The 13,267-nt window shown below is 36.0% G+C and overlaps 1 protein-coding gene across 1 annotated transcript; it reads left to right on the forward strand.

Moving 5' to 3' along the window:
- Positions 1 to 9,797: 9,797 nt before the first annotated feature.
- Positions 9,798 to 10,106, forward strand: LOC144566595 (secreted RxLR effector protein 161-like). The gene has a single exon (XM_078316644.1). It carries the CDS (start codon positions 9,798 to 9,800, stop codon positions 10,104 to 10,106), a length of 309 nt encoding a protein of 102 aa, XP_078172770.1.
- The last annotated feature ends 3,161 nt before the right edge of the window (positions 10,107 to 13,267 follow it).

Raw genomic sequence — 13,267 nt, forward strand, 5'->3', positions numbered from 1 at the left:
AACCCCCAAACGGGTGCACCGTATTATACTTCAAATGATCCAAACACATTCATTCCACAAGAATCACATCAACTACCACCACCGTATGCATATGGAGGCACTTCTTCCGTTGCATCGTCGAGTCAACTCAACCCCCCTATTTCAGGTACTCCTTCGACAAGTGTCACTGAAATTCAAGAAGAAGGTCTCGCTCCTCCTCCGCCAATTGTCCCCCGCCCCCCACAACAACCAGCAGCAAAGAAGGCTAGAAGACCTCCCGAATACAACCAATATTGGTTTGAATGGTATGATGTGACCAAAGATGACGACGGTTACTTGAAAACTCTTTATTGTAAGGTAGACCATTGCAAGAAACCTTATTTTGTTTATAAACAAGCTAGTGGTATGAGTAGCTTTAAAAGACATGTTGATGTGCATATTAGAAAGGGTGAAAACTATAACCCGAATAATACCCCGCAAATTCAAACTCAAATCACCCCGGATGGTACTTTAACCAACCCAAAATTTGATGAAAAAAGAATGCTTAGTGAATTGGCCCGGTACATAACCCACAAAGCCCAACCAATCAGTATGGGTGGTTGCACAGCCTTTGCCCGGTTGGTCATTCGGGGGTGTGCTCAACCAATGTACAAGAGGATGCATCATAGAAAGTTGGTTGGTGAAATAAAAAAACAGTTTACAACCATAAAAGATGACCTCAAAGGTACATTTGCATATCAATCCAACAAGGTCTCAATTACCTCCGATATATGGACTGCTGGTAAACATGGCCTTGGGTACTCTTGTATTACTGGGCATTGGATCGATGATCAGTGGGTATTACAAAAGAGGATATTAAGTTTTCGAGTGTTAGATTCCCCGCACACCGCAAATGTAATTTTTAAATCTATTATTGAGGTTTTACAAGAGTATAACCTTAAGAGGGATATGGCTAACAAGGTTTTTTCAATATCTTTCGATAATGCTAGCAACAACATTGCTTCCATTGAAATTTTTAAACGGTCACTAAACCCGATTATGAATGGTGAAATGTTTCACCAAAAGTGTGCTTGTCATATACTTAACCTCGTCGTGAAGGCGGGACTTAAAACAGAAGCCATAAAATTATTGATAGTTAAATTTAAGGATGCCCTCAACCACATTGTTTCAAACCATGAAAGAAGACAAGAGTTTGCGAAGTTGTGCGTAACCTATCGAGTAAGCAAGTTGAAAGTACCTTGGGATATAGATACCCGTTGGAACTCAACCTATAGGATGTTGAACCGATGCCTTCCTTATAAAGCTGTCATAGGGGAGTTTTTGAGGGGATCCACCCCTCAGGCAATGCAATTGGAACTCACCGTCGGGGAATGGGACCAACTAGAAAGGCTTTCAACATTTCTAGGAACCTTTTTTGAAGCAACCGTCAAACTATCCTGCTCGTATTCACCGACGGCATTTGAGTTGTTGGGGCAAATCTATCAAATTTCCAAGGTTTATCGTATTTTGGAACAAGCAGAAACCCACAATAAATCTCTCACACCGATTGTAGAGGCCATGAAACTAAAATTTCTAAAATATTGGGAAGATGTACCCCTCTTGGCCATTATTGCAAGCTGCCTCAACCCGGCATACAAGAAATATTACACGATCAAAATGGTTGAAGCGTACAAAGATAATCTACATTTAGTCGCAACCGGGGTCGAGGCATACGTGGATGCGAAGTTCGCTGAGATGTTTAACATATACAACTCAAGAATTAGTGGCAACCAGAACCCCTCTTCGTCCCGGGCTGGTCCTAGGTATGAATAAATATACATTATGCTTTTAATCTTTATTATTTATAATATCTACATTATTTGTCCACTAATTTTTTTTTTTTAATAGTTCCACTTTCAGGAGCACTAGCAGTAGTGGATTGTTAGCAGATTTTCAATCAGATAGCGAACCGCACGCATCCACAAACGAGTTAGTGAGCTATTTGAATATGCGCAACGAAAATGAAAACGTTGACATCATGACGTGGTGGAAGAGGAATCAAAGATCTTATCCAACACTGGCGATGATGGCCCGCGACGTCTTTGCCGTACCCGTGTCAACCGTCCCTTCAGAAAGTTGTTTTAGTTCGGCGAACAGGATCCTCTCCGACAAACGCAGTAAATTGGGTCCACATGTTTTTGAAAGACTTGTGTGCTTGAAAGATTGGATTAATGCTGACGAGCGCAACCAACATCAAGCTCAAGAATCATCTTCTGCAGCTGATACTGAAGAAAGCGTTACCGAGCCGCAGCCTCAACCTAATTCAGATTCAGACGGTGCGGAAGAAAACGAACAATGGTATATGAATCCAAACTACTAGATAGGTAGTGTCGGTATAATTTTCTAACCTCTTTTAATATTTATGGTTATTTTAAAAATTATAATTTCTAAACATTTCAATTAGTTTTTAAATTATTCATTTTAAAGAACAATTACTAACAAAAAAAAAGTTAGAACTCCGCCTATGTTATTTTACATAGCCGGTCTCAAGCCCGGAATAAAGGAGGAGGATAACTTTTATTTTTTAATCTATTGTTTTCAAATTATTCATAATTATTTTTAATGTAATAAATTAATTTAAGATATTATTATTTATAATTTATTGTTTTAATTATAATGAGAATTTGAAAATAAAATAAAATGACTTGCTTAAAGAAATAAATAAATAGATTTGTACTTAGCCGTATAAATATACAAATTTTCGTACGAATAATTTTTATATATAAGGTACAAATTTTATTCATTTATAAATTATAAAGACGCGACTTGATAATTTCATGTATATATATACTCTATTTGATATCGAACTATTCATATTATAAAAATCGAATTATAAACACGTAATAATATTTATACGACACTGTAAAAAAAACAGAAAAAAAATATTAAACAAAACAGGAAAAAAAAACAGAAACAAAGACAGAAAAAATAAAAAAACGGAAATACAAAACTGAAAAAAAAAACTGAAAAAAAAAAAACTGAAAAAAAACAGAAAGAAAAACAGAAAAAAAAAACAGAAAAAAAAACGGAAAGAAAAACAGAAAAAAAAACAAGGAAAAAACAGAAAAAAAAAAAAAAAAAAAATGGGCGGACCGGACCCGTACCCGGACCCGTACCCGCGGTACCCGTACCCGTCAACCCGCAACGGGTACGGGTAATAAACGGACCGGATATACATTTTTGGAAATTTACCCGTCTACCCGTTACGGGTTTTACCCGTACCCGACCTACCCCTTTACCCGTCCTACCCGTTACCCGTAACGGGTAACCCGGAACGGGTCACGGGTTACCCGTTAGCAAATGTCTAGACTTACACAATACACAAAATAAAATTAATACTTATAAATATATTCTTTTATTAAATAAATTTTGGTTGCAGACAAAATATTTTCGTTGAGAGAAATTATCTTTTATTATCAAATTTTACTTTGTTTCCAAATCATACCTATTTATCTTTTTGCATTTAAAAGCCCCGAGGCTAATTATATATCTCTAGATTATGCTCTACAAAGAATAGAGGAAGGAAGGAGAAGAAAAATAGCAGAAAAAACAGTTAATTTTTTTCTACACTCCGATTTGAAGATTACACAATTTGAATAGTTTATATATAGAGTTTAGCTCCTCTCTGTTTCCTTTCTCTATTCTCCTCTTCAAAATTTAACATTCTAAAACAAGTAAACAGAGTTCAGTCAGATCCAATCATCCTTCTCCCCTCTCCTCTCCTAGAACAAATAATGAACTAGGACACATTGTCAAGATTTTCATAACACTCTTCCTTATAAAATTTAGGCTACCCACGCCATCAAAATTTCCCCAACCATACTGCTTCCAGATGGAACACAAAATCTCTCTTAACTTGAATATTTTCATATTAATTTTAAAATCACTATTTTTCTCTATTCTCATTTACTAATCCTCCCATTTTTTTTCCTCAATTCATATATAATTTTATTATTATTATTATTATTATTATTATTATTATTATTATTATTATTATGAGATGAGCTACGGTGAGTTGCGAAGTAAAACACGTTTCTACTTCACGCCGTATTTTTATTTTGAAAGTCCAAACGACCGATTCGAACCATTAGATATTTAATCCATATTTAAATGTGCTTGGAGACCAAATTTGACATTTTTTGGAATTTTTTTACTATTTATTAAGCATTTTTTTAAATTGTTGTTTTGCTGTGAACAGTAAAAAACAGTAAAATTTTCTGGACCATCAGATCAGCGACTTTCAAAATTGCTTAATAAATAGTAAAAAAATTCCAAAAAGTGTAAAATTTGGTCTCCAAGCACATTTAAATATGGATTAAATATCTAATGGTTCGGATCGGTCGTTTGGACTTTCAAAATAAAAATACGGCGTTTTGAACGGTTCGGATCGACGTTTTGAACTTTAAAATCACAAAATATGAACGTGACGTAAAATAGTCGTGCTCCGCTACAAATGGCGTTTCTTGTCGACAATTTTATATCAACCAAAATATTAATAATCGCAAAAAATATGCAACTGATCCACTATAAAGAGTGTAAATTTGCAATTCTATTTTTCTCCCATACACAAATGCTAAGTTGTTGACCAATTTGGCAATATCAAATATCAAATTATTTGAATGCATAACAGGGGAACTTCATGCCCTTACCACAAAGCATTGTGGAAGCTAAAAATTCTGACTAAGGTGTGAATTTTTTTTATGGCTAGTAACACAGAACAGCCTACTGACGCAGGAGATGCTTATTATAAGAGATTGCAAAGTGTCGCATGAGTGCACGCTATGTGATTCAACAGAAGTAGAAACATGTGATCACATGCTATGGAATTGTCTTTATGCAAAGTCGGTTTGGAGAGGCTTGATAGCCGAATTCAATCTGACATATAGCCTCTTCGCGACAAGAAGTTGGGGGATATATGGCTATACATCAGATGGTCACTACACGGTCAGTCAAGGTGCACATGGGATACGGTATGAGTGGCAGGAGCATGGGGCATTTGACAGGAAAGAAACAAGAGGCTATTTACGGACAATAGAAGGCCACCCGGGTTGCTCATTGCTAGCGCAACACTAGAAATCAATGATTGGATACACCTTACTTAAATCATGTAAAACGAGTTTAGCTAGCAAAGGGATTATTGTTAGAGGGCATGGGAGCACTTATAGCATAATACTACAAGTAAATTTTGATAAATAGTTAAAAGGGCAGGGGATGTAACAAGTCATAACAAAAATGACCTTGTATAGTGCTAGCTATGTAATTAACTTTTGTTATAATATATTTGTTAGTTTGGCATTTGCTAGCTAACCATAAAAAAAAGAAAAGAATAGCATAAAACCTTCCATGTTATGGCCTCAAAAACCTATTGTATAAACTTCAAACAACAAATTCGAACAACTAAAACCGATGTACTTCGTTTATTGATGCGATTACATGTCAATTTTATAAATGCTTAAATTCATTTGGTATAAAATCAAACGGTAAAAAAATAATGAAAATAAATATATTAAATTAACTTAAAATCCATCATTTTTTGATCGCTTCACTTTATATCAAATGAACTCAAAAATTTATAAATTTGACATATAAACACATTAATAACAAAATATATATATTAGTTTTAACAATAGATTTTTGAGACAATATTAAAAAAACCTCATGCTATTCATATCACCTAAACCTTACTCTTATATATGATCATTAAAGATATAAAAACTGTAGAGGCAAAATAAACAATTTCTCTTACTAGATGTAGTCCCTGTTGTACCCGTGAACAAAATATCACAGCTGGAATTTGGAATATTTGAATTCCTTTTGGAAAAAGGTTGTTAGTACAGGACAAACTTGAATTTAATTTTGTATTATTGAGGACTTGATGCCGGGGAAAAGAGCAAATAATCAGGGAAGCTTAGATTTTACACTTTCACTGTTGGACTTGGTTTTATTGGGCCATAAGTGTCAGGTAGGGGTGGCAAAAAAGCTCACAGTTCGTGGTTCGATCTTACACTTGACTCACTCGTTAACAGCTCATTTGTTACTAGACTGAGTTGTTAATGAGCCAGCTCACTACTAGATCAGTCCAGAATTAACGAGATCAAGCTGAGACTCAGCTTGCTTGCCAGCTCGCGAATTAACACAGCTGACATTAATTTGTGAATTTGTCTGAATTTGTGTGCATTTTATTCTGTCTATCTTTGTTCATCTAGATTAAAAAAGTTTGTAGAATTTATTTTTTTCTTAAAAAAAGATCCAGTCAGATCCAGTTCGCCAGCTCATCAGCTAACTCGGACTGGTTTACCATGATTTCAAGCTAAGATTCAGCTCGCTTGGTTGTAGCTCGGTCTAAAATTAACAATCTGAGCTAAAGCCTAACTCAGACTGTGCCAGCTTGTTAACACCCCTAGCCATAATATATTTCAAAGGATAAGATTTATTTTATTTTATTTTTTTAAGAGAAAAAGTTAAGATTCAAGGGTTAAGATTTAGCCCGTCAAGATGAGAGTGTGAAACAATTACTATTACCTGACACTGATAAGCATAAATTTAGCGTGCATACTCTTGCCGACACCTTAAATTTGTAGCCCCAACATTTCCCACGTCACTGCCCGATTACCCAGAAAAATGCGGCCACATCACCATCCCCTACCCATTCGGCAGCTGGCTGTTACCTGGACGGATTTTATGTTACGTGCAACGACTCCTTTACCGATTCTTACTCGTCAGGCTGTATGTCCTTTTGTGAGACTCACTTGTTCTTATACGGCGGATAATGTCGTCAGTATAAAATTCCACAAAGATGGATAAATGAGCGTGCATTATCAACTGTATCCTCATCTTTTATTCTATTTGCTCTAGTTCTGTGGTTTCTTCACAGGAGGTTATTCAATCTCAAGGGGCAATTTCGAAATTCTCTACAGACCTTTGTGGGGTTTTAGGGAATGAGTGGCAGGATTGCTCGAGTAATGAAGCTGACAAAATACAATGAATAGGGGAAATTCATGGGCGTTTTCCAACTCAGTCAACATATAACTTGCTGATTTTTGTAAGGGTAAAATAAAATAAAAAATCTCACGCTGTTGTGAAAAATAAGTTCCTTGCAATTTTTTTTTTTTTATGTGGCTCTTGTATAAAAAATGAAATGCTAACAAAAGAAAATTTGAGCAACAAATGGCTAGGTGGGGGATCTTGTCAGTTATGTAGTCAACTCAGAAGACAAGAGCTGATCATTTATTACTTTTATGCCATCATACTCAGAGAACTCATTGGGGTTGTTGGGCATGGGCTCCTTAAGAGTGAAAGATTAAAATTTTAATTATGATTAAGGAGTATTTGTTTGTTTGATAGTAAGATTAAGAACAAGGACTTAATATGAGTAAAATATAAATTATACTGTTTAAAGACCTAAATATCCTTACACAAGTGTTCCTACGAACTCAGCTATGACCAGCACCGTTATAATACCGGTACCACATTACAATACTAACACAAACAGTAACATCTTGACAAAAAGCATAAAAATATGATTTAGAGAATTAACTCCTTTCATTCCTTTTAGTATACACACGGCCTCCGGGACGTCGGCGGCCTTCTACAATGGCAACTTTAAAGCCCAGAGAGAGGAGGTGATGGGCAGCTGAGAGCCCAGTAAGACCAGCACCAATTATGATCACAGCCGGTGCCGGAAGGGAAGGAGACTGCCTTGGTGGAGCAGAGAGAACTACCGGCGCAACACCAAAGTTTATATACCCATGGAGAGGTAGGAAGGAGTATGCCACCGAGACAAGCCAATGGTGCTCGGCCCGAATAGATTCGAGCGCTTGAGCTTCAGTGAGCCAGACGGAAGGGTCAGAGCGCCACCGCGAGATAATGTGGTTGCGCACAGCAATGTAATTGCGCTGACTGGTCCCGCCAAGGGTGGGGATGATAGAGCAGCCGATCTCTTCTTCCGTGAGAGTGTCTATCGGGAAGCCAGCGGCTATGGCAATGAGGGCTTCAATGTCGAGGTCGCGAGAGAGGCGGAGGGCGGAGGAGGGAGGCCTTCCCCGGCGTCGAATGGCAGCTGAGCGCGGCGGAGGGGGGTCGTAGAGGAGGGTTTGTTGGTGATGGTGCTGTTGCTGGTGCTTGTCGGAGCAGGAGGGGTTGCGAAGAATGCGAAGGCGGGCGAGGGGAATCATGCTCGGAAACTGCTTCTTGCGCCTCTTGCGACGGGGGAGGGACGGGTCAGCGGAGGGTGCGGGAGGAGGCGGCGGAGGAGCGGTGGCGGAGATGGAGAGATCGACGCCGTCGGGAGGAGAGGTCGCGGCGGACGTGGTGGCAGGAATGTTAGATTAATTCCAATTAAGTGGCCTAGATAATGGATGTAAATGTGTTGAGAGTTTTTAGTCTCTTAAGGTCACCAAATAAATTGTGTAACTCTTAGTGTCATGAATATTGAGAGTTTCAATTCTTTTGATTTTTCACTATTAATAGCACACTAAATCTAATCCATCTATTTGGTATTTGATGGACGTACCAAATTAAAGCTAAACAAGTATAAATAGGTCATATCCCTATCCATTAGAGGTTACACATAAATATTTCCTCTATTTGGTATTTGATGGATGTATCAGATTAAAGCTAAACAAGTATAAATAGGTCCTATCCCTACCCATTAGAGGTTACACATAAATATTTCCATCTTAAAGGTTTGTAACATTAAGAGAAAGAGGATCAAGGGAGAGAAACCGTTTATACAGCAAGTTGAAGTAGCATGACTGCATCTTCCGCATCAGGTAATTTTATGTTTGTGATAATTATATTGTTCAAGATCCTAAGGATTATGTTTAGTCTATGTTAATGCATAGAAACTTACATGTGGTATCAGAGCGCAAGGTTTTGAACATATTAATTCGTCCAATTTATGAGGCACCATAGCAAAGTAAAATAAAATTTATGTAGCCAACTTTATTCTTGAGTGCATAATTGATGGTGAAGAAATAGTCCGGTTCTATGTGAAAGATTGTTACAACTTACGTCTAATTTAACTTGATTCTCGGAATAGTGGTAGAAATTAGTAACTAATAATTTTGAGTATTTTTTTTCTACCACGCATCAGTCCAAGGAATATGTATATGGCATATATATATATATATGAACCATTTGTGAATTTTACCAATTTGACCGGTCTGAACCTTTTATGCTTCAGGTTCAATGTTATTTCATATAAATAATATAAAATAATGGTATAGTTATGTTATATTTTGATTTATTAATTGAATTCATGAATCAACTAAGGCACTTGAACCGTATCATACGTTTATTATTTGAATTAATTAATACCTTCATTGATTTATTGTCCAAACGCTTAGGTTATATTATTGCTCGTAAAACTGATGTCCATTATGCAATTGAATATTTGTGTTATCTCTTAATTGTATTGCTTCTATATCTGAAATTAATATTATGTATTTTTATATATATGTCCCTTGGACATTTTGATGCGATGTCTTGTGAGCATAAATGCTATATAGTTTGTTGTCACCTAGCTATGCTATATAGTTTGTTTTCAAGAAAACACCGTTGATAGGTGTATATATCAAAAGATCAGTGAGAGCAAATTTATAATCTTAGTCCTATGTGATAGGTCACAAGATTTGTTGGGATTGTCTCAGAAAGCTTATATTAAAAAAATTCTAGAGAGATTTCATATGGATAAATGCTCAGCTGAAATTGCTCCAATTCAGAAAGGAGATAAATTTAGTCTTATGCAATGTCCAAAGAATGATGTATAACGTAACGCGATGGAATCTATTCCATATGCTTCTGTTGTTGGAAGTCTAATGTACCTGCAAACATGTACAAGACCAGATATTAGCTTTGCTACTGGAATGTTGGGCAGATATCAAAGCAATCCTGGCATTGATCATTGGAAAGTTGCAAAGAAAGTGTTGAGGTACCTACAAGGAACAAAGAATTATATGCTCACGTATAGGAGATCCAATCAACTTGAAGTGATCGGATATATAGATTCAGATTTTGCTGGATGTCTCGACAGTAGAAAGTCTACTTTTGGATATCTGTTCCTTTTATCTGAAGGAGCAATATCGTGAAAAAGTGCTAAACAATCTGCCATTGCTTCATCCACAATGGAGGCATAATTTGTGGCATGTTTTGAAGCCACAATTCAAGCATTATGGCTGCGAAACTTTATTTCAGGACTTGGGGTTGTCGACACCATTACCAAGCCGCTGAAAATTTATTGTGATAATTCGACAGCAGTTTTCTTCTCAAAAAATGACAAATACTCTAGAGGTTCAAAAACAAATAGTGTATATTCAGCACATAAGGACTGACTTAATGATAGCAGATCCTTTAACGAAAGGTTTACAACCAAAGACATTTAAGGGACATGTACAAAGAATGGGTCTTTATTGTAAAGATGAATGTATTTGACACTCTGAGCTCAATAAAGTATTTTTGACTCTTATTTTTCTGTTACTTATGATAGTGTATACACGTGATGTTTTCTTATAACAGAAAAATGAATATTATGTGGACCGTTATGAAATTTATATAATTTAAAGATCTATTTTGATAGATTGCAGATATTATAGTATATAGAAGGAAATATGCTTCTTAAAATAGTGTATGACCGCCATAACTCGTATTTTGTGAAATATTAAAATATGGTAATTACTTATGAGGATTAGTTGATTTATGCGTGCTTATGAAGGTGCTATTAAGTAGTGAAGTTATGTTGTTCGATTATCAGGCCAAGGGGAGAATGTTAGATTAATTCCAATTAAGTGGCCTAGATAATGGATGTAAATGTATTGAGAGTTTTTAGTCTCTTAAGATCACCAAATAAATTGTGTAACTCTTAGTGTCATGAATATTGAGAGTTTTAATTCTTTTGGTTTTCCACTATTAATAGCACACTAAATTTAATCAATACATTTGGTATTTGATGGACGTACCAGATTAAAGCTAAACAAGTATAAATAGGTCATATCCCTATCCATTAGAGGTTACACACAAATATTTCCATCTTAAAGGTTTGTAACATTAAGAGGTTTGTAACATTAAGAGAAAGAGGGTCAAGGGAGAGAAACCGTTTATACAGCAAGTTGAAGTAGCATGGCTGCATCGTCCGCATTAGATAATTTTATGTTTGTGACAATTATATTGTTCAAGATTCTAAGGATTATGTTTAGTCTATGTTAATGTATAGAAACTTACAGGGAAATGAAGGTGGGGAAGTGGAATCGGGCTCCTCCATGGTACTGCAGTGCTGCTAGTGCTTCGTGCTGCGGCGAGTGGAAAAATTTGTAAAATTTCAAGTTAGGAGCCGATCGAATAAACAAGAGAAAGTATTACCAAAACGAGATAAACAAAACATGAGATGTAGCCTGTGGGCCAGGAACAGGGGGCAGCTCCTCTCCAGTGATACGGAATTTATTAGAAGAGTCTTGTGCTTTTACCTAGATATGATGGTCAATTTCAGATCGGACAGTTTATCGAGATGGTAGATTTGAAGTGTCTGTTTACAAATGGACGGTTTAGATCTGTCGAAGGTAATTCAATAAATACGGACAGCTGTAGAGGAGACCGACCCGAAGAAACAGGACTGGGCCAAATTCTAGTCCAAGAATTTACCCAACTTTAGATTTCAATTTTGGTCCAAGTTGAACTGGACCGGGACAGCCGGACTCTTTTTGGATTGATCCATTTTGTGGTTAAATATGCCTATGGGCTTTTAAAAACTTAGGGAATAAGAATATTTTTGCTAAGAACTTATATATGAATTTTGGTATTATATAAGGCTGGTATGGACTAAGAATAAATAATTTACAACTCTTGTTTCATATATGAAAAGCGCACTTATATGTCTTTTATCAAAAAAAAAAAAAAAGGGTTGTGTATAAGGATAATTTACCGTGACGAGGATGTGTATGTATATACTACACAACTTCAGGATCTAGTTTTCACATAATGATGTTGACAACTTTCAATGGTCTCTCAGAGTCTCAGTTCAAAGGCAAAAACTCATTCAACATATGTAGCTCAATTGGCCCTATTCATTTTTTTAAATCTTGTATTTTTTACATAATCTTCTATATAGTTTAGAGTAGAATGGTATGGGTATCATAAAATTGACTCTCATACTCATTATGAAAATTTTAAATGATTAATTTTCATTTACATTTAATCATCATAGTTTGAAAATCTGATTCCGCCTCTGTCTCAGTTGACAGTGATAAAGAAAATCCTGGGATGTATTGTGATGGTGGATTGCTCGGTATTGTGGAGAAAGTAAGAGGCGAGAGGCCTCATGACTAATGCAGCGATATAGGGATTAACCAATGTGGCTTTCCAACTGTTGATTAAAGTTTGTATGTTCTGTTGAAAGGAGATTTTAGTGTAGGCTGAGTAATTTGTAATTTTGTTTTAACATCAGAAATTTGTACCTTAATTTTCCTCTATTAATGAATTTGTTAGTTGGCTCTTTGTTTACTATAGCCTTCGTTAAGGGACATTTCAATAGACCACCAAAGACACAGAAAGAGTGAGAGAATCCAAAATCATACTAGGGTTCAGAACAGTTGCACAAGTACACATGCAGAGATCAAAACATTGCTAAACATACACAAGCATATTAATTTTGCAGGGGATAATACTATTCAAATACACTGACATAAATGGAAACAATTTGAGTTCGACGTCCATCGGACTCTCACATCTTTCGGATCTGCTTTAATATCTATGCACACAAATATTAAAGCGGATGTGTACAGGTTCAAATCAACCAATGAACAACCTTCAAGAAAAAAAAATCAGACCGATGGACATCAAATTCAAATTATTCCCGACATAAATATGGGACAAACTTGGGTCCGATGGGTTCCAAAACCGTCCGATCTGCTTTAAGATCTGTGCACATCGCTTTAATATCCGTGCACATTTTTTTCAATATCCGTGTGCACGAATCTTAAAGAGTATCGGACGGTTTTAGAACCCATCGGACCCAAGTTTGTCCTTTATATAGGCAGATTATTCTAAGGCAGATATAAATACGAGTCGTGAAATTATGATGTACTAATTGTTTTTATATGTTTGATGGAGTTGATCAGATGATACGTAGAAGAGACAAAATTGTTTTTGAAAGCTTGATTTACTTTCTTTTTAGTTTTTATTTTATTTTTGGTTATATCTCAAGTTCTATACTACTTAATTATTACTTCTAAAGACATTCTAAATTTATTACAACTTA

This window comes from Carex rostrata, chromosome 15 (assembly GCF_964058835.1).
Source record: "Carex rostrata chromosome 15, lpCarRost1.2, whole genome shotgun sequence".
NCBI lineage: Eukaryota > Viridiplantae > Streptophyta > Magnoliopsida > Poales > Cyperaceae > Carex > Carex rostrata.